General features: G+C 42.7%; 1 protein-coding gene across 3 annotated transcripts in view; it reads left to right on the top strand.

Annotated features, from left to right (window-relative positions):
* The window catches only part of LOC137373077 (neurogenic locus notch homolog protein 2-like), a 164,491-nt gene that overhangs the window by 51,910 nt on the left and 85,144 nt on the right, over positions 1 to 27,437 (top strand). For 2 of the 3 annotated variants that reach the window (XM_068037924.1, XM_068037926.1), the window contains 3 exons: positions 18,569 to 18,831; positions 20,996 to 21,334; positions 24,892 to 25,014. In XM_068037924.1, coding sequence (XP_067894025.1) covers positions 18,569 to 18,831; positions 20,996 to 21,334; positions 24,892 to 25,014 — 725 coding nt within the window. Of the gene's footprint in view, positions 1 to 959; positions 1,258 to 18,568; positions 18,832 to 20,995; positions 21,335 to 24,891; positions 25,015 to 27,437 lie in introns of those variants that run through there. The other variant, XM_068037925.1, reaches the window with a different exon arrangement.

Raw genomic sequence — 27,437 nt, 5'->3', positions numbered from 1 at the left:
CTATATAACTAAGTCTTTTTTGCACAGGGACAGAGGAATGCAGAAGTGCTGCACATCAGACCTGTCTGAAGGCTTGAGACTGGGGAGCTAGACGACATCTGGCTGGGAAAGTGATTGTACAAGAGCGGGAGGGAGAGAAGAAATGGTGACCTTTTTAGGGAGAATTGTGGAGGGCATCTGTGAGCATAGTTATTCTGATAAATTGAGTGCAGTGAGAAGATTAGGCAGGATCTGTGAAATGGGTCATCTTGTGTTTTTTGGGGGGGAAAAAATTTACATGCAGACCTGCTCTTGTCATTCAGGGTTAATACTGTTCTCATTGACTAGCTTTCGATGATAGGAAGTGGAATGCATTCCCTTACTTGCCACGGGGCATGCTGCAGAAAGTGGGATTGATGTTGATAACAAAGGCTACGGTTCATTTCCTTCCTTGATTGTGTCGAGACAGAGTTGTAATTACAATGTAAAGCCCTGGTACTAATGCTGGATTCAAAATAGTAGTTCTCCACTAAAATTAATTCAACTTGCATTTGTTTTCCCTGGGTAGAAAAAGCTAAACTTTGCATCTCATTGTGAAAGCTAAGCCGAGACGGTGACTTTTGAATCAGGAACTTTTAAGTTCAGACGGTGGATAACACATATCCAGATATGCCGATTATGCAAAGATAGGTGCATTCTAAGCAGTGTAGATGGAAGCATAAAATTACAAAGAGTTAGTGATAGATTAAGGGAATGGACAAAACTGTGACAAATGGATTTCAATGTAGGCAGATGAGAGGTCATCCACTTTGAACCTAAAAAGGAATAAACAGGAGACTTTCTAAATGGTGACAAGCTAGAAACAATGGAGGTCCAAAGAGACATGGGTATCTAAATACATAGCTCATTCAAATATCATGGTACAGATGATCAAAAAGGTTAATGGAATGTTGTCCTTTATATCTAGAGGACCAGAGTACACAGGGATTGAAGTCTTGCTTTAGCTAAACAAAGCCCTGGTTAGACCACACCTCAAGTAGAGGCCTACTTTGGGTCGGGAAAACGAATCCGACCGAACCACCGTGGACCCGAGCCAGACCCGGCCCGAGTCCCTCCGCTTTTGCTCCAAGCCTGACCCGACCCGACTCGACCCAGCCATCCGTTTGCTTACTTCCCGACTCGGAACCACCACGAAGCTGCCGCGCATGCGTGATGATATCATAGTGATGGCACTCACTCACTACGCAGACTCCATTTCATCCCGGACTCCCAGCTCAGGTAAGTTTTTTTTTTTTTTTTTTTTTTGTTTTTTTGTTTTTAATACTTACCAGCACAGCACTGACCCTGCATGTCCGGCCCGGCCTGACCTGACTCAACTTGGACTTGACCCGACCCGACCTGAGCCCGAAAGCTGGAGCCTGAAGGTGGGCCCGACCTGACCCAAACCCGACACATGTTGTTGGGTCCAGTTGGGTTCGGGTCGGGTAGCAGGCCTCTAACCTCAAGTACTGTGAGCAATTCTGGGTACTGCACCTTCGGATGGATATACTGGCTTTGGCAACGTAGATTTACCAGAATGTTACCTGAACTTACGGAGAGATTACACAAACTGGGGTTGTATTCCCTGGAGCCTGGAGGGTTAATGGGTGATTTCATTGATGTTTACAAGATATTAAGGAGAACAAATAGGGTAGATTCAGAGAAACTATATCCAGTTGTTGCAGAATCTGGGACTGGGGGCATAACCTAAAAATTAGAGCCAGACCTTTCAGAAGTGCATTAGGAAACACTTCAAACAAAGGGTAGTAGAAGTTTGGAATTCTCTTCTGGAAATTGATGATTTCAGTTTTAATATTAACAATTGATCTGATAAATTTTTGCTAATCAAAGTCATTAAGGGATATGGGGCAAAGGTGAGTATATGGAGTTATGTCACAGATCAGCCATGATCTCACTGAATGGTGGAACAGACTCGAGGGGCTAAATGGCCTTGTCCCTGTTTCAATGTTCCTAAAAAGTAGTTTCTTCCACGCTTCAGTATTTTTAAACTGAAATCAAATTTGTGTAATTCTCTGGTGAGCCATTAGGGGCTGTTACAAAGTACCAATGTGGGAGGCCGTTCAGCCCATCTCCCTCATCATACGAGCATACGGATTAGGAGCAGGAGTAGGGCACTCAGACCTTCGAGCCTGCTCCGCCATTCAATAAGTTCATGGCTGAACTGATTACTCCACATTTCCACCTACCCCCGATAACCTTCCACCACCTTGCTTATCAAGAATCTATCTACCTCTGCCTTAAAAATATTCAAAGGCTCTGCTTCCACCGCCTTTTGAGGAAGAGAATTCCAAGACTCACAACCCTCTGAGAAATTTCTCCTCACCTCTGTCTTAAATGGACAACCCCTTGTTTTCTAGGTAAACATTGTTTAAAAATTACAACTGCTCCCTGCCACCAAAATCCAATCACAGTGTTAAACCGCTTCTTGAATGATTCTTCAATTTTTGTCGGAAGACCAGAGCAGATCACTTTGAAGGATGTGATTGTTAATCAGGTCCTTCGGTGTCTTGTCTGTAGTTCCTCTATATTATTTTATGCTTGAAGTTGAACTTTGCCAGTTGGGATAACAAATTTGTGTGAGGGGGTTTCCCTGTTTTTGGAGAATTGATTTTATATAATGTATCTTCATGCAGCAGAGGGAAGCTGGCTCCTCTTGGCTTTATGGTTTTATAGATAAGATGAGTCCGGAACACAGCTGTTCTGTTCCAAACTGGGTCAGAGGAAGGTGGTGACTTCCCACACTGTGTGTCTTGAATCTCACTTCATTAACAGTCAACCAGCAGCAGATGGGGCATGTCTGTTGGAGGAAACAGCATGAACAAAACCTTTTTATGTTTTCTTGAGAAACTAGGGCAAAGCATCAAGGCCCATAACACAAAATACCACCAAGATTGAAAAGAGCATGCAGCAAGGCAAGAGAAATAAAACCGTGCTTTACTACTTGAAACACACCTTACTCAGTTTGAACTCCACCATCAGATACAGACCACCTGAAATTCAGTCCCTTGAAAAAGCAAACGTGCATTTATACAGCGCCTTTCCCAACCTCAGGATGTGCCAAAGTGCTTCACAGCCAATGATACAATTTTGAAGTATGGTCACTAATGTAATGTAGGAAATGCGGCAGTTATTTAGTGGACAGCAAGATTTCACAATCAGCAGTGAGCTAATGACCAGGTAATCTGTTTCTGTGACGTTTGCTGAGGAATAAATATTGGCCAGGACACTGGGGGAGAACTGCCTTGCTGTGCTTCAAAATAGTGCCAGGAAATTTTTAACGTCCACCTGAGAGGGCAGACGGGCCTGAGCTTGATGTCTCCTCGCAACCTCTGACAGTCCGGCACTTTCTCAGAACTGCAGTGGGAGTGTCAGCCTAGATTATGTTTGCTTAAATCTCTGGAGTGGGACTTTTTTTTATTCTTTCATGGGATGTGGGTGTCGCTGGCAAGGCCAGCATTTGTTGCCCATCCCTGATTGCCCTTGACACCTGAGTGGCTTGCGAGGCCATTTCAGAGGGCAGTTAAGAGTCAACCACATTGTTATGGGTCTGGAGTCGCATGTCGGCCAGACCAAGTAAGGACGGCAGATTTCCTTCCCGAAAAGATATCAGTAAATCAGATGGGTTTTTATGACAAGTAATAGTTTCGTGGCCATCATTACTGAGACGAGCTTTCAACTCCAGATGTTTATTAATCAAAATTTTATTTATTAATTACATTTAAATTCCACCAACTGCCATGGTGGGATTTGAACCCAGGTTCCCAGTGCATTAATCTGGGCCTTTGGATTACTAGTTCAATGACATTTCTACTCCGCCACCATCTTCCCCTTCTGAATCGGGGGTGAGAAACTCGGTTGTCATTTCATAAGTATTGTCAAGTACATTTCAAGTAAAATGCAGACCAGGTACAAAATTTCAAAGGAACGGCCCACACGCCTTTGGTGTAGAATTCCAATAGCCCAAACACACCACCTCACTTGTTTAGCATAGTGTAGAATTCTTGACAAAAGCAGAAATGTGTATGTGGGTTTCTTTGTGTAGTCCATATCCACTGCCAAAATTTCACCCTGAGCGACCAATCTCATTTTCCAAATTTAATCTCTCTCTCTCTTTTGCATTGATTGAAGTGGGCTCTGGTACAGAGAATTGCAAAACAGACATTTTATTTGGAGCTTACAGAATTCCTAATCTGATCAGAACCTTTCTTGGCAAACCAGTTGTGAATTCCCAACTTTCACATGAAGGAATGGCAGCTTGTGGGACTGGTACTCCGACTGGCGTTGAGGGTCAATCAACACCTGCCAGAGGGGAGGGAAGTTAGGCCGGATGAATTTTATTTTTTAACTTTTAAATTTCTGTTTGCAGGCGGAGGGGTGGGTGGCATGATGGTCACGTGACTGGCGGCTATGAAAGTATCGCTGGCCCCTTCTGCTTCACTGCTAATCTGCAGTGTGGCCCTGCAGTGCCTTGTTAGAAACAGTTCAGTGAGTCTTTGTTCTGGAGTGCTGCCATAGCCAGGGCATTGAGCATGGACGTACAGGCTGCACACGGTCGTCATGGGGACTGAGCATTATGACAGGGGTGGCTGGTGCTCGCAGTCCTACATATCTCTGAGGAATTGATGCAGTGATAATCTTATTTACTATGTGGCTACGCCTTGGCCAAGGGCCTGGTGCTGAAATGCTTTTAGCCGTTCTTCTCGGTGCCCGAGGGAGTTTCTGTTTATTTCATGCAGAGGAATGAAAGACGTGGAAGCACGTCTCTGAGTGTGGTAGAGATTGCTAAAAATGAGTGATTTTTGTATTCTTTAAATTCCATTTTCCTATGGGAAAGTTTAACAAAACAAAACTTATTTTTACCCTTAAGTTGGATTTTTCCACTTTTTGTTTTGAAGGGGAATTTTATCCCAATTGCTCCTGAAGTTCCTCTGGCATTTTAAAATCTGACCGACAAACCACAAGGTGTGACACGTACTTGGGTTTTAGGAAGCATGCTTCTGTTTAATTGTGTGGCTTTTTTACCACCTGAGATTCTGCATCTTGTTTATTTTCTCCGAGGATGGGGAGAGGGCTGAGATTTCTATTTTAAAGTGACCATGTTTTTGATGTCCTCTTTGGAGAATTCCGTATGTTTTTGTCATGGGTGGGCAGGGTTTTGGAACAGAAAGGATTTTGCACTACTTGTTCCAAAGGGGCTTTCCCATTCAGGAATGGTGCGAGATTATATATGTGCACAATCTGGATGCCGAAATGCCTCCCAACGTAACTTATGTTTGGGTTCACTCAGTAAGTATGCAGGTGTTTTTTTCCATCTCACTTATTTCCCTTCAATTGCCCTATAATTTGCCAATTTAAGGTAATTGGCAACAGAACCTATGGGGTAAGAGGAGAAGCGTTTTTATACTGCAAATGTTATGATGTGGAATGCACTGCCTGAAAGGGCGGTGGAAGCAGATTCAATTGTAACTTTCAAAAGGGCATTGGATAAATACAGCACTTGAAAAGGAATAATTTGCAGAGTTATGGGGAAAGAATGGAGAAGTGGAAATAATTGGATAGCTCTTTCAAAGAGCTGCCACAGGCATGATGGGCCAAATGGCCTACATCTATGCTTTTTGATTTTGCCAGAAGGCATTGACTGCTACCATGGCACAATTTGTGGATGGCTCCTGTCATTATTCATGTGGATGACCCCTATGAATGTATGTGACAGGCTATTTGATGGAGGCATTGCATTTCCCAGCCTTATTCTGTACTCCTTCCTTTGCATCCCTTAGGCATATTGTTCAACAGAGGTGTTGGTGATGAGGAGTGGGAAGTTTTTCTTGTTGACTTTTTTTATCCTTTTTTAATCGAATGAGAAGTAGGGTGGGAGGTTGGTGAGATCGCTTCTAGCCCGCCTTACCAGCTGAGAGCCAAATCTGCACATACTAGGGATGGATCCTGACACTTGTGGACTATCTAACTCAGTGGCATACTACACAGTCCACCCTGAGCTGTCAGAGGGGTGACCCATAGAATTGGACACTATATTTACATGTCTAAGGAGCATGATCCTATTCTTGGCTGTAGATGTGTTTCTGAGCTGATGTGCCTCTGCAGCATTCGCAGTTTTATTGATGTCCTATTAGCAGTAAAATGTAGAGTATGTCTATGCCAGCAGATTTACTGCATTTACCCTCACTGACTGATATCAGATGCTTTGACACTGAGGGGATTCTGGTTGATGAAACTCTGGACTTGCTTTCAGTTTACGGTGAATGAAGGTCCAAGACCAGCAGTTCTTAAGTGAAATCCAAATGTAAATTACTGTGTGCTTCAGTAGTCTATGTTGAGTTACACTGTGTTTACAAATTCAGATTGTAGTATAAATGGAGGAGCTATACTAACTGGTGCACGCAAATGGATTACCCACAGGGAGGGTGGAGGTTGGAAGTTTTAGAAGGTATGTTAATCCAGATCTTCCTGCATGCGTTGTAATTGCCAGTGGTATTGTGTAACTTTTTGGATCTTGAGCGTGGTTAACCTATTTGAGTGTAGTGTCTCTGGGAGGAAGGAGGGAAAGAGAAATGAAGGGTGAAAATTCAATATTTTTGAGATTCAAATGAAAAGAGAATTCTTAATCCAAGTGGAAGGAAAGGCTGAAACAAAGCTTGGGACAGGAGATAGAGGAACTGGAAAGTAAATATGCAATTGGACAAATATACTCCCAAGTGTGGTGCACCTGCTGAGGTGGATCAAGAATATAGGAAATATGGGATTAATGTAGGATTAGTATAAATGGGTGGTTGATGGTTGGTACAGACTCGGTGGGCCGAAGGGCCTCTTCAGTGCTGTATCTCTCTGACTCTATAATGTGGGAAAATGTGAAATTGTCCATTTTGGCAGGAAGAATGAAAAAGAATCATATTAACTAAATGGTGAAAGATTGCAGAGCTCTGAGATGCAGAGGGATCTGGGTGTCCTAGTGCAGGAATCGCAAAAGGTTAGTATGCAGGTTCAGCAAATAATTAGGAAAGCTAATGTAATGCAAGTATATAATGTATATATCATATAATATAGCTAATAAGCTAATATCATTTATTGTGAGGGGAATTGAATGCAAAAGCAGTTATACAGGGCATTGTTAAGACCACATCTGGAGTGCTGTGTACAGTATTGATCTCCTTATTGAAGGAAGGATGTAAATGCGTTGGAAGCATTTCAGAGAATATTTACTAGACTGATACTTGGAATGGCAGGTTGTCTTATGAGGAATGGTTGGACAGGCTAGGCTTGTATCAGCTGGAGTTTAGAAGAGTAAAAGGCGACTTAATTGAAAGATATGTGATCCTGATGGGTCTCGACAGGGTGAATGTGGAACGGATGTTTCAGCTTATGGGAGAATCTAGAATTAGGGTTCACTGTTTAAAAATAAGGGGTCGCCCATTTAAAACAGAGGTGAGGAGATTTTATTTTCTCTGAGGGTTGTGAGTCTTTAGAACTCTCTTCCTCAGAAGTCAGTGGAAGCAGAGTCTTCAAATATTTTAAAAGCAGAGGTAGATAGATTCTTGATAAGCAAGGGGATGAAAGGTTATCGAGGGTAGGCGGGAATGTGGAGTTGAGGTTGCAATCAGATTTGCCATGATCTTATTGAATGGCGAAGCAGGCTCGAGGGGCCGAGTGGACTAGTTTAGTTTAGTTTAGTTTAGAGATACAGCACTGAAACAGGCCCTTCGGCCCACCGAGTCTGTGCCGACCATCAACCATCCATTTATACTAATCCTACACGAATTTATATTCCTACCACATCCCCACCTGTCCCTATATTTCCCTACCACCTACCTATACTAGGGGCAATTGCTAATGGCCAATTTACCTATCAACCTGCAAGTCTTTGGCATGTGGGAGGAAACCGGAGCACCCGGAGGAAACTCACGCAAACACAGGGAGAATTTGCAAACTCCACACAGGCAGTACTACTTCTCCTTCTAATTTGTATGTTTGTATAATCTACATGGTGGAGATTGTTTTAGGTAATAAATAACTCCACTTGGCATTAAATTTAATTAAGTCACAGAGATGCCTGTGGGGATGGATGGATAGGTTCCAGTGGTGAAATCTGACATATCGGTGCTGAAGGACAAGTTAAACAAAATGTAACCGTGTGTATGGATACATGAACACTACAGTCACGCAAAACCAAAATGTTTTCTGATTTTCACAGTGGTTGTAAACTGACTCATCTTTGGGTACATTCCCTGGGCTGCAGCATCACTCTGATCCTCTTCCTGCCCATCCCCCAGCAGGCAATGTTAATGTGAGCCGAGATCAGAAATTCACTCCTTTTGTTTCCAGGGAGCTTGGGTTTGTCAGGTCACAAGTCAAGCCTAAATCCATCCTCCAGTTTGTTTGCATATGTCTCAAGTCTTGGCTACTCACCAATCCTTTCCAAACTTCCAGACCCATGAAAGTTAGGGAGGACAAACAAATGATTAAAAAATATAAGCATAGATGGAGCTAAATTGCTTCAACTGTATGGAAAAATTTGACTGGGCTCGTAGGCTGCATGTGGCCCGAGAGGTGTCTGTAGGTTTTTCAGCTGTGTGGTGTGCGGGTACATCAGATTGTCCTCCTGTTGGCAACATGCAGTATGGGTCATTGGGTAGCAGTCAACATTAGGAATCTTGGATGCCTTTATACCTTTTTATCAGTATTGAGACTATCATGCACCTTCGTGCTCCCTAAAACTTGCTGTCACATTATTCTGTGCAGTTGCCCACTGAGCTATTAAGATTAGTGTCACAATTGACCAACATGCTGGCAATTTCACTCTGCCAGTAGTAATGAGAAGGAAAGGGAGATGAAAAAGTTCACCTAGGTGAACTTTGCATTGCTCCGCAGTCCTAACAGAATTTCCTTGCTCACAAAACAATTTGCTTTGTTGCAGCTTTAACTGTATTCCAGGACTTGACCATATAATCTAGGCTATGCATGAGTGCATTGCCAAGGGGAGTGCTGCAGTATCAGAGACATTTTCTTTTGGAGATGTTGTACCAAGATTACATTTCTGTGGCGGATATTGAAGACTCCAGTGCACTATTTTGAAATGAGCAGTTTTCCTCTGATGGCCTGACCAACATTCATCCCTTAATCAACACCAAAAAAAACAGATTTGCTGACCATTCCTCCCATGGTTGTCTGTGGGTCTGTGTTTTGTTTCAGTTAGCTGCTGCATTTGCCTTTATAAAAAAAAAGTAACTCAACACAACTTTCATTTATATAGCATCATTAATGTAGTTAAAAAGTCCCAAGGTACTTCACCTTGGGAGCGTCAACAGACAGAAATTGACATCCCAAAGATAGAAATATTAGGACACGTGTTTCACAAGACTGTATGAGGTACAGTGAGTACATTTCATTTTGTTGGACCATGGACCAGATGTTTTTCATTTTATTATTTCTTTCTCTGTTTTGTTGTGGGCAATTGACTTTGACATTGGAAAAGGTGTCAATTCAATGGAAGAAACTGGAGCTGGATGATCACTGGATTTTATAATGTGATCATTTAACTTTTGAAGATTTGCCTTCATTTTGTTTAATTCACAATCATATGATGAGATGTGAAATCAACAAAGAATCCTTTTAAATTGTGAAATAGTGTTAAAATTACTGTTGCTAAATTCAAGAACAGATGGAAATAAATTAAGAATTTGCATTTATATGGCGCCATTCTTAATCTCAGGATGACCCAAAGTGCTTGACAGTGACCCTTTTGACATGTAATCACTGTTGTAATGTGATACTACGGACGCCACCCGAACCTCCTTTCGTAGTGACTCAAGTGAGAGGGTAAGTTCTAGAGGTAAACAGAATTTTTTTCCCGTCAAGTTGCCATGGGAAGTTTCTATCAATGTTTGTTCTAAATCGAAGAATCTGCATGAGGATGAGAATTGCGATTGAAGGATGTTGAGATAAATTTCTATGGCCTATGAGCTTTTTTAATGCTACCAGAATACGTGACTGAGGGGATCAGAATATTAACACTCATAGTTTTGGTTTCTAAGGAGAGGCCATGATGATGCATATTGGAGAGAATGGGCTTGATGGGTCAACTAAGTCTTTCTCTTAAACACGTTGGGGGTAGAGCTGCTCACTGGCAGGCACTGCCTGCATTGCAACATATTTTTGTTGTCCTTGACACTGGTCACGCTGTTGCAGTTGTTGATGCATTCATTAACTTTCTGATTCTGATCTGGTCAATGCATGTTCATTTTTCTTTTGTTGAATTTTCTGTTTAATTCCAGTTGAAGCTTTTTTCTTCCCCTTTCAGTTACTTCTTACTTTGGGTCTACATCATGTTTCTATACATGGTTGTGTTGTTCATTGATTTGTACAGTAATCTGTGTTTCTGCAATTGTCATAATCACTGCAGTTATTGGAGCTGGAAGAAGGAGGTGGTTATGGACAAAATATTTGAGTAGTTTGATACATTTTAAGTGATTTGTGCAAAGTCAGGCAATTGTTCATGCAGCATTGAAACCAACATCGCAAGAGGTGACCACTGGTGTCTTGAAGATGAGTGACTCTTCTGGCTGCAGTCCAGTACCACACTGATTAAACTGCTACGTGACAGAACAGAAAAAAAACCTTGTGGTATTTGCAAGGTCATTGAAACCCTACAGTAAAGCCCAGCTGTTTGAGGGGGTCTAGTGCACTGTGTGTTGTGAATGAAGGTAGAATATCACTGTTCCAGGGTTCAGTAACCTTTTTGTGTAGACCCCAAAGTTCATTTTTTTTTATGCCTCTTTATTTACTTTCCTGTTTCTTTGTGGCACTCTTGACACAAGCACTGTGGCTTTCACTTGAGGATGCTTGTTCTTATCTGAACCGCATAGAAAAGCTCCACATTACTTTGAGGAATGGGATACTTGTCCAATTTCCTCTCTTTCACCCCTCCCTCTTCACCACAGAGGCAGCATTGAGCACTTCCAGGTCAGCTAAAGTATGGTTTAGATGTTGTATCTTTCTTTGGTCCAATGGTGTGTCTTAATTCCAATTCGCAAAGTGCTCCTATGGCTGCACTATTTGGGTTACTTTTCCCGTCTCCTACGATTGCTGTCTTAGTGGCCTCTGAGTGGGTATCAGTTGTACTGAATTGTGAGATATCTTGTATCATAGGCCTAACCACTGGCTTGAAACTGTCCAAGCTCATTTTACAGACTGTTGAAGCTGGCGGAGAGAGAGAGAGAGAGAAGATGTTCATTTCACATATCAGATTTATAATCAGTCCTGGGTCCCAGAGGTGACAGGGCAGTCTTCTAACTCACTGCTTCACCCTGTCCCCTTTGTAGACTTCAGGAAGTTGGACAAAACTTTTAACAGCTATGTGAAAGTAGCCAGACGTGCATCTCCTCCAAAAGCTTAATGGAGACAGACTTTGCACTGGTTGTTGCATTGGGTTGAGTAAAGCATAGTATTTTGTAGCGCACTGAATAATGCTGTTGAATATATTTCTGTAAAATCTAGCATTGTGCCACTTTCATGTAGCTGTAGTGTATAAACTGCGCCCAACACCCATGACCTGTGGTGTGATCCTTGTGCTGGATTTATAGATCATATTTTTATGTTAAATATTGCTAATGTGGATTCAATTTATATTTTATTTTAACCATACTGCACAAACTGTAGTGCTCCCAACTTTGTGGGTGTAACTGTGTTCAGTCCTCCCACCTCCTTTCCCAAGGGCAGTGACTGATTGAGATTGACTACAAGCCAGTAATGGCAAACTTTGAAGAACTGCAAGTTTGGCAAGAGCTGGTGGGGTGGAGTGACTGGAAAGGTTTCTAAATTGAGATATGAGCATTCAGAGTTCAGCTGACTTGGCTGGTTTGTTAATGAGCTAATTCTAAGCGTTGGCATTGAGCTATCCTTTATTGGGGCAGGAGGAATATTGGGAAACATAACAAGAAATAGGAGCACGAATAGGCCATTCGGCTCTCAAGCCTGCCCCACCATTCAATAGGATCATGGCTGATCTGCCCCAGACCTCAGCTCCTCATTGCCCTCAACTCCCTGATATTTCAAAAATCTATCTACCTCCTCTTTAAAAACTTTCAGTGATCTAGTCTCCACAACTCTCTGGGGTAGAGAATTCCAGACATTCACTACCCTCTGAGAGAAGAAATTCCTTCCCATCTCAGTTTTAAATGGGTGTCCCCTTATTCTGTAACCATGTCCCCTGGTTTGAGATTCCCCCACCAGTGTGAACATCTTCTTAACATCTACCCTGTCAGGCCCCCTCAGAATCTTGTACATTTCAATAAGATCACCCCTCATTCTTCTAAACTCTTATGAATAAAGGCCTAACCTGGTTAGCCGTTCTTGATAAGTCAACCCCTTCATCCCAGGAATCAGCCTAGTGAATCTCTTTCAAACTGCCTCCAATGCCAGTATATCCCTTCTTAAATACGGGGACCAAAACTGTACACAGTACTCCAGGTGCGGCCTCACCAACACCCTGTACAGTTGTAACAAGACTTCCCTATTTTTAAACGCTAACCCCTAGCAATAAAGGCCAAAATTCCATTTTGCCGCCTTAATTACTTGCTGCACCTGCATGCTAACCTTTTTGTGTTTCATGCACAAGAACACCCAGATCCCTCTGCTGCACTTTTTTGAAGTCTGTCTCCATTTAATTAATAGTCTGCCTTTTGATTCATTAAGGAAAACCAGCATGGATTTGGATTTGTTGAGGGCAAATCGGGTTTAACTAACTTGATTGGGTTTTTTTAATGAGGTAACAGGGTTGATATGGTGCACATGGACTTCCAAAAGGCATTTGATAAAGTGCCACATAACAGGCTTGTCATCAAAGTCAAAGCGACAGTGGCCGCGTGGATACAAAATTAGCTGAGTGACAGGAAACAGAGTGGAGGTGAACAGTTTTTTTGACTGGAGGAAGGTGTATGGTGGAGTTCGCTTGGGGTCAGTATTAGGAACACTGCTTTTCTTGATCCAGATTAATGACCTTGACTTGGGTGTGCAGGGCGTAATTTCAAGGTTTGCAGATGACCCCAAACTTGGAATATTGTGAACTGTGAGGAGGATAGTAATAGACTTCAAGAGGACATTGCCAGGCTGGTTGAATGTACATGGCGGATAAAATTTATTGCAAAGAAGTGTGAAGTGATACATTTTGGTAGGAAGAACGAGAGGTATATTTAAAAAAAAAGGATACAATTCTAAAGGGGGTTCAGGAGCAGAGGGACCTGCATAAATTGTTGAAGGTGGCAGGACAGGTTGAGAAAGCAGTTAATAAGGCATTCTGGATCCTGGGCTTTATAAATAGAGGCATAGAATACAAGAGCAAGGAAGCTATGATGAACCTATATAAAACACTTGTTCAGCCTCAACTGGAGTATTGTGTCCAAATCTGGGCACCATGCTTTAGGAAGAAAGTGAAGGCATTGGAGAGAGTGCTGAAAGGTTCCAGGCATGATGGACTTCAGTTAACACAGATAGATTGGAGAAGCTGAGGCAGTTCTTCTTGGAGCAGAGAAGGTTGAGCGGAATTTTGACAGAGGTGTTCAAAGTCATGAGGAACGAGGACAGAGTAGATAGGGAGAAAGTGTTTCCATTGGTGGTAGGGTCAAGAGCCAGAGCGCACTGGTTTAAGGTGAATGGGAAAAGAACCAAAGGCAATGTGAGGAAAAACTTTTTTTTATGCAGCAAGTGGTTAGGATCCGGAATGCTCTGCCTGAGAGGGTAGTGGAGGCAGATTCAACCATAGCTTTCAAAAGGGAATTGGATAATTATCTGAATAGAAAAAATTTGCAGGACTGTGGGGGAGTGGGACTAGTTGAGTTGCTCTTGCAGATAACTGGCATGGACATGACGGGCCAAATGGCCTGCTTCTGTGCCATAACCATTCAATGATTGTATGATGTGCAGAACAGTCTGTTGCACTTGACACCTGTAAGCCGTCTCAGCTCCGTAATCTCCTGAATGCATTGTTTATTCATGGCTGAGAAAATGGTGCTGGAACGTGAGCTGGGCTGGTGGAGGTGGAGATAGAGATTCCTCAACAGATGTGTTGTGTCGTGTACAGAAATATGAGAACAGCAGGTAACTGGCAAACTCTGGCAGTAAGGGAGCAGGTTTGTGAGCATTTCCCAGAGTGTAGGAATGCAAGTGAAGAGAATAGGACTCTGTGTAGAGGAGTGACACTTGATAAGTGTATAATTCAGTAGCTAAAAATGTTGTTCCTAACCACGTTTAGCATTAACTCTCCCTTTGCCATGTAAGCGCTCTAAATGTTCAGTGCAGTAAATGCAAGAAGATTTAAAAGATTACATCTTGCCTATGAAATGCTATATTTGGATTTCCTGATGCCCTCCCTTCTGACAGTGGGACTGTTTTGTTGCTCTTATTTTTGACAATTCTAAGCCAAGGGGCAGAAATGGGTACTTTTTCATGAGTCATGTTGGCATGACCTTTGCCAGAGATCAGTGCCCAGAAGCTTCCCAGCAGAGAGAAAACCTGATTGAGTCACCCAGCCCAGCCCAGTCTAGCACAATCCCAAATGTTTGCTGTTTTGCTATTTGTCATCCAATCTCCAGGCATCTCTTTCAATTTCAGTGTCCTACTGTCACATTGCAAACATTACATCCTTGTTCAAAAAAGGGTGCAAGGATTAGCCCAGCAGGCCAGTCAGTTTAACTTCGGTGGTGGGAAAACTTCTAGAAAAAATAATTTGAGACAAAATCGATAGTCACATGGACAAATGCGAGTTAATTAAGGAAAGCCAACATGGATTTCTTAAGGGAAAATCATGTTTAACCAACTAGCTGGAGTTTTTTTGAGGATGTAACAGTGAGGGTTGATGAGGGCAATGCTGTTGATGTGATGTGCATGGACTTTCAAAAGACATTTGATACAGTGCCACACACCAGGCTTGTGAGCAAACTTAAATAAAAGCAAAATACTGCGGATGCTGGAAATCTGAAATAAAAACGAGAAATGCTGGGACCACTCGGCAGGTCTGGCAGCATCTGTGGAAAGAGAAGCAGAGTTAACGTTTCGGGTCAGTGACCCGGAGGTCACTGACCCGAAACGTTAACTCTGCTTCTCTTTCCACAGATGCTGCCAGACCTGCCGAGTGGTTCCAGCATTTCTTGTTTTTAGTTGTGAGCAAACTTGTAGCTCATGGAATAAAAGGGCTGGTTGCAACATGGATACAGAATTGGCTGAGTGACAGGAAACAGAGTAGTGGTTAATGGATGTTTTTCGGGCTGGAGGAAGATTTGTATTGGAGTTCCCCAGGGGTCAGTGTTGGGACCCTGGCTTTTCCTGATATATATTAATGACCTAGACCTTGGTCACAATTTCAAAGTTTGCAGATGACACGAAACTTGGAAGCATGGTGCACTGTGAGGAGGATAGTATCAAACTTCAAAAGGACATAGACAAGATGGTGGAATGGGCAGACAGGTGGCAGATGAAGTTCAATGCAGAGAACTGTGAAGTGATTCATCTTGGTAGGAAGAACATGGAGAGACAATTAGAATAAAGGGTACAATTCTTAAGCGGGTGCAGGAGTAGAGGGACCGAGGTGTATATGTGCATAAGTCATTGAAGGTGGCAGGACAGGTTGAGAGAGCAGTTAATAAAGCATACAGTATCCTGCACTTTCTTAATAGGGGCGTAGGGCACAAGAGCAAGGAAGTTATGTTGAACTTGTATAAGACACTAGTTCGGCCTCAGCTGGAGTATTGCATCCCGTTCTGGGCACTGCACTTTAGGAAAGATGTGAGGGCATTGGAGAGAATACAGAATATCGATTGGACTTATTTACATTGGGGAGACCAAACGCAGATTGGGTGACTGCTTTGAGGAACACCTCTGCTGAGTCTGTAAGCATGACCCCGAGCTTCCGGTTGCTTGCCATTTCAACACCATCCCCCCTGCCCTCATGCTCACATCTCTGTCCTGGGATTTCTGCAGTGTTCCAGCGCACATCAACGCAAGCTCGAGGAACAGCATCTCATTTACCAATTTAGGCATGCTACAGCCTGCCAGACTGAATACTGAGTTCAATAATGTCAGAGCATGACGGGGCCCCCTTATTTTTAGTCTTTTCTTTTTTATTTATTTTATTTTAATTTGTTTCTACTGTGCCTACCCACTGTTTTTTTCATGTTTGTGCTTGGGGCAGGGCTATTCATTTTACTGTCAATTGACACCCTCTCTGCACTAACGCTTTGTCTTTCAACACACCATTAACATACCATTTGCCTTTGTTCCATGACCTTCTGGCCAGTTAGTCTCAGTGACCTTGTCCTATCAACACCTCTTTCGCATCTCTTGCCCCAACCCCACTTTACTTGCTTAAAACCTTATTCATTTCTAATATTTGTCAGTTCTGATGAAGGGTCACTGACCTGAAACGTTAACTCTGCTTCTCTCTCCACAGATGCTGCCAGACCTGCTGAGCATTTCCAGCATTTCTTGTTTTTATTTCAGATTTTCAGCATCTGCAGTGTTATTATCATTCTGTGATAATTGGTGCAAATCTGTGTTTGGAGATTGAGTCACATTCCTATTTCGTGTTTTCCACGATGGTGTCTGTGTCACTTAATATATGCATTAGAGGCCAAATTTGTTGTTCTGGTGGTGCAATAAAATTATTTTATAGAATATGATTCTTGCCCAAAAGCTTCTCCCCCAGTCGGCATATCGTGGTGTTCCTTCTCCAAATAGACTCCATGCTATAATGTACCGTCGACAATATATTGAACTATTATATATTGAACTAATATCCATTTTCCTGCAAGCTATGTTTTTGATTACAATTAATAGTTTTCATTTTCAAGTGTTCTTTCCTTTTTGCTTGAAACCGGTGCTGGGTTGTGCTTCCATGGATGCTGACAGGTCACTAGGATCTACTCCAATCGATATTCAGTCATCGTATTGGTGTGCTGTTCAATTTATTTATTTTATTTTTTATTTAGAGATACAGCACTGAAACAGGCCCTTCGGCCCACCGAGTCTGTGCCGACCAACAACCACCCATTTTTATACTAACCCTACAGTAATCCCATATTCCATACCACCTACCTACACTAGGGGCAATTTACAACAGCCAATTTACCCATCACCTGCAAGTCTTTGGCGGTGGGAGGAAACCGGAGCACTCGGCGAAAACCCACGCAGTCACAGGGAGATCTTGCAAACTCCACACAGGCAGTACCCAGAATCGAACCCAGGTCCCTGGAGCTGTGAGGCTGCAGTGCTAACCACTGCGCCACTGTGTGTTATGTTCAGCGCCGCAACCAAGTCTGATCCTTCCCTCACCTGATGAGAGCAGTTTCTAGTATGTGTGGTTAAATAGTGATCAGGTGTTTTTTTCCCTTTTCTATTCCCGTGCCCCACCACCACCACCCCTGCTGAGATCAGTGACCTGCCTACAGGCTGGAGTTGAAGCAAGACCTTTATAATTTTAATGGTCTGGTATCATAGCTGATAGGATGTTCAGTTATTCCATCATCTGTTGATCATCAAGTGTCCAAACTGACTCATCGGCAAAGCAGAGCCATATGGAAAAGGGTGTTCGTCATTTATTTCAGTAATGCTCACTCGATTATTCAACGATTGGCTTTACATAATAGCATTGTGATGTTATACACTAAACCTTGTGTATGGCAGAAGTGACATTTCTGAGAAAGGGATTGAAGCCAAAAAAATTAACTTCCGAACAACCGATTAAAGACTTTCAGATGTCTTCCTATGCCAGAAACTGTGATAGATAGACAGGTCAACTTAATATTTAAAAGCTTAACGTTGATTTTACAAAATGCACAGATGGAAAGCATTATTTGAGCACTAAGGCCACTTGTCATGGGATGATGTAGGTTCAACATTCCTTTGACCAAAGAGAAGGCAATTTTAGTTTCCCCACTCTGGTCTGTTCTATCTCTGCCGTGCAGAGCATAGGGTGTGGAATTTTTCTGAGCAAGGCAAGAAAAGTTAGCCGGTGATGTTCGCAGGGAGACCTTTGCATTTTGCAGAGGCCAGCTATGGGAGGCACTGGGTGAAGCCTGGTGCAAGGTTGCACGCCTGTTCAGTTGCTCAGGTTCAGAGGTGAACTTAAACACAAGGCAAATAGTTTAGATAAAAGTACTTTTTTGGGTATATACTAAAAGGGGATGTGGTTTCGAGAGTCTGTCCATTGTAAATTACACTGGAGTATCATGTCATTTGTCTGCCTGTCAGCCCTTCCAAATCTCTCCCCCACCTTCCTCTCTGGAAAAGCACTGAGCTTTGCAGGTTATACATTCAGCTGCACAGTTGTGGGCACGAGCATGTGTATAGCACATGGTTGGCTCGCTGCATTGCTTTGGCATTTAATTGCCGTTGGTTTCACCTGGTTGACATTGAGATACCAGCAGTTTGAGTGTTTACATACAGACACAAATAGGGCTTTTATTAGTCAGTTCTTTGGAAGGAGTAGGTGACTAATTTGAACTCTAAACTCCTCTCACCCTTCTAGGTGTCGATCTGGATTTGTAGGTGAATACTGCCAGCACCGGGATCACTGCCAGATTTCAACCTGCCTTAATGGAGGGACATGTGACATCTCGATCACAGAAGGAAAAATGCAGAAGTTGTGTAAATGTGCTTTGGGGTTTACGGGTGAGCGGTGTGAGACGACAGTCACCAATGTCTGTTTGAATAATCCCTGCCAAAATCAAGGAACCTGCCGTCTGCTTACCCTCGAGAAATATGAGTGTAACTGCCAGCAAGGATGGATAGGTAAGAATAACCATGTGCTCTAGGCCGAGAACTGGAAACTACCATGAAGACAAAATTTCAAAATATACTCCTGCTAAATGCAATATAGAAGCAGGAGTAGATCATTTAGCCCTGATCTGCCATTCAATGAGATCATTGCCAATCTACAACCTAACTCCATTTACCTGACTTTGCTCCTTATCCCTTTCTTTCACACCTTCATTTACAAAAATCATCAATCTCAGTTTTACAATTCACAATTGAATTGCTGTTTTTGGAAGACAGTTCCAAACTCCTATGCTCTTTGTATATGGAAGTGTTTCCTAATTTCACACCTGAAAGATCTGACTCTAATTTTTGACTATGCTCCCAGTCTTAGACTCCCAAACAGCAGAACTAGGGTAGATCGAGAGAAACTATCTGTTCCCCTGAATATCTTGAAAATTTTGATCAAATCAGGCCATAACCTTCTACATTCCAGAGAATTCAACCCCAATTTGTGTAATCTCACCTCTCAGTTTAACCCTTGGAGTACAGGTATCATTGTAGTAAATCTATGCTGCACTCCCTCCAAGGCCAGTATATCCTTTCAAAGGTGTCATGCCCAGAACTACTGTCAATATTTCAGGTGTGGTCTAACCTGGGCTTTGTATAGATGAAGCATGACTTCTACCCCCTTGTATTCTGGTCCTCTAGTTATAAAGGCCAGCATTCCATCAACCTTTTTGATTATTTTCTGTACCAGTTAATGATCTATGTACCTGGACCCCCAAGACTCTTTGGACCTCCACTGTTTCTAGCTTTTCACCATTTGGAAAGTACCCTGTTGTATCCTTTATAGGTCAAAAGTGAATGACTGCACATTTGCCTACACTAAAATCCATTTGCTACAGTTTTGCCCATTCACTTAATCTATTAATATCTCTTTGTAAATTGATGCTTTCATCTACACTGCTGACAATCCCGCCTATCTTTCTGTCATCGTTAAGTGTGGATATGTGGCTTCTCTTCCATCAACTAAGTTCCTAATAAATATGGTGAATAGTTAAATCCCAAACAAAGATCCATGTGGGACACCATCAGAGTTCCTTCCCATTATCCCTATTCTACTCCCTGTCACTCAGTCAATTTCCAGACCATGTCAATAATTTGTCTTCGATCCTACTTGAGCTTTAGTTAACAGTCTCTTAAGTGGAACTTTATCATATGCCTTCTGAAGACCATATGAATGACAAGTAGGACGGTACTCTTAATAAAAATCAGGAAGGTTTCATCACTGCACTGTTGATTGATCTCAGTGGGACAGGTGATGGGAGCTCTGCAATGGGCCGTAGTGCCTGCAGAATAGAGGGGTGTATGTATGTGCTTACGTTGGTGTGTGTGTGTGTAATACAACAGGCCACTTGGATGTGGTTCAGGAGGGCTGCCAGCATCTGCGGAACTGTGGTTCAGCATGGACCAGTGTCCCTGGGAGAGGGAATTGAAAAAAAATTCACAACACAAGTTTAAAAAAATTGAGAAGTTAAGAGTAACAAATAGGAAGAAAACTTACCTTTCCATAGCATTTTTCACAACCTTGGGACCACCTGGGTCACTTCCGAGCTAATTAATTAATTCCGCGATATCGTCATGTTTTGCAGCCAATTTCCATTCAGCAAAGTCCCATAAACAGCGGTGACTTAAATGACCAGCATGAAGGATTTCCTTCCATGAAAGGAATTTTCCAGATTGTTTATCCCAATTAGCCTTGAGTTTTTGATTTTTTTTCCTTTTTCAAGAGATTACGTGACATCCAGAGGGAAAGGAGACTCCTAACCTGATGAATAAGCCTAAATGGGCAAATTGGTTTAATGATGTCTGATATTTTCGTATGTTCATGAGTTTTTAGGTGAGGGGTGAATCTTGGTCAGGACACGGAGAGAACCTCAACTCTCTTTAAAAAGTGCCATGGGATTTTTATTATCCACCTGAGAGAGCAGATGGAGTTCATCTGAAAAATGGCACCTCAGACAGTGTAGCGCTCCCTCAATACTGAATAATTTTCCCAAATCTCTGAAATGGGACTTGAACCCATGACCTTCTGACTGAAAGAAGGGACTGTGGACACTGATCCAGAGCTGTACTCAATGATGCAAAGTAAACAAAGGATAAACCTTCGATCTCAAAATCTTTAACTTTTTAACAGGTAAAAACTGCCAGCACGTGGATTCCTGCACCTCACAACCATGTGCTAATGGGGGCAAATGCAGCAGTTCGAGAAACAACTACACCTGTAGCTGCATGTCAGGCTACACTGGATCCCAGTGCAAGATAGACATTGATGAATGCAGCACCGGGCGTCTGTGCCAGAATGGAGGGACATGCCAGAACGTACCAGGCTCATACCACTGCCTGTGCAAAGCGGGATTCACTGGGACCAGCTGTGAGAGTGTTTACGTCCCCTGCTCGCCTTCGCCATGCATGAATGGGGGCACCTGTCGGCCAACCAACGATGACCTGACCTATGAATGCAACTGCTTGCCAGGTATGAGATAGGAACAGGAAGAGGACTTCAGTTCCTCAGCATTCAATTCAATTACAGCTGCTGTGCACTTCAAGTCCACATATCTGCTCCCTATCACTCAACAACTATTAATAAAACTCTTTCCATCTCCGACTAGAAATCTCCAATAGTCCCAACATCCACAGACTTTTGGGAGAGAGAGTTCCAAACTTGTACTGCCCTATGTGTGAATAAGTACTTCCTGATTTCCCTCCTAAATGACTTAGCTCTGATTTTAAAGTTGTACCCCCTCATTTTGGTTTCCCTCACCAGAGAACATAGTTTCTCTGTATCTATCCTATCAACTCGTTAAACATTTTAAACACCTCGATCAGATTATTCCTCAATCCTCTGTACTCGAGATGTAGTTGAATTGTAGAACATGCCAGTGCTCAGAACCTGGAAATCTGGAATTGTATTGAAGCACCTTGGTGAGGAGCCAATTGCCATAGTAGAGAACACCACCAAAGGAGAGATGGTGATGCTAACCATGCAGTAATTGTTGATGGCAAATTGGTGTCACAAAAGCTTGCGGATTATAGGAGGAAGAAAAACATAATGATCAACATAAGAATTGATAGATGCAAAGAGAACAAGGTCCATCTAGTTCAGTCTACCATCTGGTAAAATGGTACCAGCGATGATGGAGTTGTTGCCTATTCATAGCATGTTATTATTAACGATATAATAATTTTGATTTGGAATGAGTTTGAAGGAACACAGTTCAGTTGGATATGAGACAGCTTTTAAGCTGTGCTCCTGCAGAGGATTGCTAAGTAGTGTCACGTGCGTCTCCTGCAGGGAAAGAAAAATCGGAGCAGGTCTTCCCCAGGACTGAGGTTGCATGCTCGCAGCCAGTTGTGAGTAGTAGTCACAAGGCCCCTTCTAATCGCAGGCAGTGCAGGAAGAGCCAAGTGAGGGAAATGCTTAAAAAAAATAATAATTGAAATAGGGAGTGATGACTCCCTCCCTCCACCTAAAGAGTCACAGTTTTGGGATCCGAAATTTTCCTTGAAGTTGAGGACAAAATTTTGTCAGTAAACAATAACACAAAAAGACATGCACACTGGGGAGCTTCCAGCTCTGACTACTGGTTTGTACTATTTTGGATACCGTCCACCGTGGCAGTGATGGCGTACTGCCATAAATCATATTGACCCTAGAGAGGAGAGTATTTGGTCAAGCTTTTCAGTGGAGTTTAGAGTCCTGGAAAGGGGAGGATTCAACTAGCGTTTCTTTGTCTAATTGCTACCTATCTCCCCTTTCATCCCAATAGCCCAATTTATACATTGTTAGGTTAGTAGGGGCTCTGTCTCAGCAGTGATGTATATTATGGCTATACATCTTGGTGGCCCCCTCCCATGTTCATGGGCAACCTGAAGCCTATGCTACACAAATTATACTCCAGTATGATTCAGCACCCCTGTGAGGAGAGGGAAAATGGGAAAGAAGGAAAAATAATCTTAAACTGTGGAATTTCTATTCACATGACGAGGGCTGGTCACAGGGTATCAAAGTACTAACTGCTGGTGACTTCGACCCTCCAGTTTACTCTTGTACCCTGGACAAGTAGCTGGCTATGGACATGCTCTCGAATCACTGAGCAATGACTAATTGACTGTTGGAAGAGTGTACATATGTACACGTTGCTTTGACACACTGATTACAGCAGTAAAAGCTCGGGTGGTCCAATGAATGGTGCTGGTCAGGCCATCACTGGCCACCTTGTCCAGATTCTAAGTTTTAAAGAAGAAGTTCTAACTAGTTGCTCACACAATTATCGAGGGGTGGGAGGGAGATGGGTGAACAGTCGACTTGCTGTCTGTTCTTTCACTCTGTTCCCCACATCACCAACAATTAATTGAAGCAAGGGGTCAGATTGTCACCTCTACCTGGGAGATTATTCAGTGCTTTAATAGCACCCTATTCTGCCCTTGTTTGGCACTTGCTTTTGTAATTTTTTTTCTTCAATTTGAATTTGTGGTTGAGTACTCCGTGCTGAAGTATAAAGTAGTTTTTTTTTCTAATCTGACTGAGGATCTTGGCCAGGAAATATGTTTTGCCAATGAGGAAACATTTAAACTGAAATTGCAGGTGAATTACTTAAACAATTAACTGCAATAGCGGGTCCCTCTTGACATTATTAACTCTGCTCCAAGGTCAATTAGGAGCTATCGCAGTAACTGGGCAAGGCAGTCGCCTGTAGGGAAAGGGTGTGCAGGAAACTGAACTTCGCAATGTTACAGGATGTGCAGTGCTAGAAAAACAAGCTTCTTGGAAACTGTACAAGAGGATATTGATGGAAGTACTTAGCATACAAGAGCACACACTGATGCTGCAGGACTTGATCTGCTGGTCCAAATGCAGCTCATTAGTACGCTGTGTTTTCATTTAAGCGGCACGGCAAGGAAATCTAGTTTTCAAATTGGACCTGGCATTTATACGACGCAGAAGGAGGATACAAATTTGGAACTGGGCAAGGAAAAGTCTTTTGGTTGACACTCTGGGACAAATGGAAGAGGCCCAAATCTTGTTTCAGAAGAGTTGTTTTGCCAGTTACTCATATAAAAAAAATTGAGATCTTGTATTCTGGGCCATCAGTAAAACTGCAGTACAAAATGATGTCAGATAAAAACGAGGTCACCACAGTTCTGGATTTTGATTTTTGAGTTTCTGTGTTGCCACATGCCAGAGTACTTCACAAGACTAAATGGTTACAGTGCTAACCATATCCTCAGCTTTGACTGCTTCACTTAGCAAACTCATTCTTCTGAATCCGCAACTTAAAATTTCTTACTCGTGTTTGAGTTCTGGGAGAGCCACTTGCAGGAAGAATGAATATTTTTTGCTTATGACTGTACAAAGTGAAACTTATGGCATAAGTTGAAAAGACACCTTGCACTTTTCCTTAGTTAATGACTTCATGCAAAAATATCTAAGTGCATACCCAGTGGTTGGTTGAGGGAGGAATGTTGGAAAGGACACTAGAAGAACTTGAAAATCAGCCAAGGTTCCTGTTCCTGATCACTTTCTGGTGGCGACTGTTAGAAAGTGCAGGCGAGGAGCTTGGCAGGATTTAGCATGATCCAAGAGCCTCCTGACGCTCCTCTCCTGGGTTCTCATCGGAAGAATGGGCATCTGTTTGAGACATGAGGGGTGCTGGGGACTGAGGAACCGTACGTCTGCAAGAGACGATGGTTCCATAAGCTTTATTGATAAAACAACGCCAGCTTCTGTGTTGACTGGTAACTGCTTCCCACAACTCCCTTTGGTTTTGTGGGGTTTATTTTACTGGGAGGAAGCAATGGAGAAGGTACTGTGCAGTCTTCCATAGGCTACTGTGCTTTCCCAGAAGTGTGGGTTACTGATGAGAACAATGCTGTGTGTTGGAGGTGGGGATGTTGAAAGAGGAAGAAAGTTGCTATGTTTTGAGAGTGTGACTGATTCATTTGGTGCTCAACACCCACATGAGTTACAGAACGTGATTGCTTTATGCTGTTAGATAATCAGTGAATCAAATTCTCCTTTGTGTTTGACAGGATTCAGTGGGAAGGACTGTGAGATAAACATTGATGACTGCCCTGAGCATAATTGCCAGAATGGAGGTACCTGCGTGGATGGAGTGAACACGTACAACTGCCGGTGCACACCTGAATGGACAGGTATATGAAGAGTCTTTGCTGCATTGCCTTAAATTATAGATTCAAGAAAGCTTAGCTCCGACTGAACCAAGTGGTACTTTAAGAGACTGTTTTACCAGAATTCGTTAAACTCCGCCAGGCAGGTGTTTGGGACGTGAAGGAAAAACTTGTGTGTATTTAACTCCTTACACATCTTCAGCAAACAAATTACTTCTGAAGTGTGGTCCCTGCTTTTACATTGGCCAATGTGGCGACCAAAGCGTGCACAGCAAGGTCGCACAAACAGTAGAGATGTTGGCTAATTCAGTTTATTTTTGGTGGTGTTGGTTGAGGGAGGAATGTTGGACAGGACACCAGAAGAGCTCGAAAATCAGCTAAGGTTCCTGTTGCTGATCGTTTTCCAGTGGCGACTGTTAGAAAGTGCAGGCGAAGAGCTTGACAGGATTTAGCATGATCCAAGAGCCTCCTGACGCTCTTCTCCTGGGTTCTCATAGGAAGAATGGGCATCTGTTTGAGACATGAGGGGTGCTGGGGACTGAGGAACCGTACGTCTGCAAGACTCGATTCCATAAGATAGAGCAGAAAACTGGGGAGGAGAAAGGTTGGGCCATGAAAAACTTCATAGTTACAATTGTCACCTCCACAAGACTGAATGGTATTTCTGAGAGTTTTGACCAGTACTGTATTTTCCCTTCTCCTCTCAGTCCCAGTAGTTACCCCAATTGAGAGGCCAACTTTGTGCAGGTGGAATACTTCTGCTAAGGTAAATCCAGTGCAAGGAGCATTGAAGGCTAAGAATTAAACTTGGGTCTCAAACCAACAAACTGAATTTTTTTTTGATCACCACTTGTTCCTTAAATTCTTTCTTTCCTCCCTTCCACCCCACCACCCCTCCTCACAGTTGTATTGTATGATGTACGTGTTCCAGAAAGTGAGTGAGTGAAATACAGGTTAAAATGTTGCACAGACTGGAAGGGTGGTGGGTGAGCATAGAGGGAAAAAAAATTTTTAAATTAGGTAGGCGAACAGGATATTGGAGTTAATTGAAAGCAGAGCGGGGGAAGGCTTTGCGAACAAAGGAGTTTTTAGTTCAGACCCTTTGGCAGTGACTGTAGTTTTTCAGCTGGAAAGCATTCAGGGTAAGTGAGCAAGACATGAGGTTGTAGAATTGATTTGGTCTAGCTCCAACCATTTGACTCCAGAGATTAATGTGATTCCAGTTCAAGGTTGGGGGTAGGGGCTGGGGGACAGTCTTGCAGTTTTACGCTTCTACTGTAACCAACCAATTGGCTAATGTGAAGCAAATGGTGGTGCTTTACATGGCGTGTGTTTCTTTTTAGAAAACAAAATCATGTGAAAATGTCTTCCTTTTTAATAGCTGAATTAATTTAAGAGCTCTTTTCATAGATAGACTAAGAGAAGGGACTGTGTCACTTGACTGTCTCCGTCCGGTATTCTTGTGTCTGCTCAGTGCTTGGTAAGCTTTCAACTGTGGCAAAAGGGTGACACAGAATTACTTTGAATTTACAGCAAAGAAACAGGATTCGGCATAGCAAATCTATGCTGTTATTTATGCTGCAACATGAGCCTCCTCCCAGCCTTTTTCATCCAACCATATCAGCATATTCTTCTATCCCTTTCTCCCACATGAGCTTATCCAGTTCTCCCTTGAATGCACCTGTGCTAATCACCTCAACTACTCCATGCAGTATCTTGTCCCACATTCTCACTGCTCTGAGTAAAGTTTCTCCTGAGTTCCTCCTCTGAATTATTACTGTTGGGAAAAAGAGAAATTAGTTTGGAGTTCATGCTGTCTGCTGCAATTCTGTGGACAGCAGGTGAGAATGGGTTTTAGCAGTACATAGTTAAATAGCCTGCCTGCATTTGCGGTCTCAGCTGACAAATGGGCAATGGCCATTTGGATGAGGTGGGCCATCTGGTATCCATCAATCTGTACCCCCATTAAGAGACAGCAGCTTTGGTTGCGGGGGGGGGGGGGGCGGTTTGCGAGGGAGGGGTGGTTTCGTTGGCTGCGAGTGGGCATCCTGATTCAATAAAGTGAGCCATTAATCCAAATTACTGTTGCTTAATATAATTTCAGGAGGGACAGGATACCTTCACAGTGCAAGAAATGATTCAGGGATATTAGACAGTAGAGTGGCACTGTAGTATCTTTGGAACCGGCCTTCCGCTCTAGTACATTCCCTTGTTCTTGTACCAATACTGCCTCAATGTGAATTGAGTTTTGATGATTCTATTGCTATTTAGGATCATAAACCAAGGCTATTGTGTAGCCAGTGCTTGAACATGAGATCTGCACAGCACAGGTTTTGTTATGTACCAGTTCTGATGAAATGTCGCAGACCTGAAACTTAACTCTTTCTCTCTCCAAAGATGCTGCCAGACATGCTATTTCCAACATTTCCTGTTTTTATTTCCAGCAT

The sequence above is a fragment of the Heterodontus francisci genome, chromosome 8 (genome assembly GCF_036365525.1).
Source record: "Heterodontus francisci isolate sHetFra1 chromosome 8, sHetFra1.hap1, whole genome shotgun sequence".
Taxonomy (NCBI): Eukaryota; Metazoa; Chordata; class Chondrichthyes; order Heterodontiformes; family Heterodontidae; genus Heterodontus; species Heterodontus francisci.
Note: the sequence above shows the minus strand (reverse complement) of the source record. Positions and strands in the feature narration are given on the sequence as shown.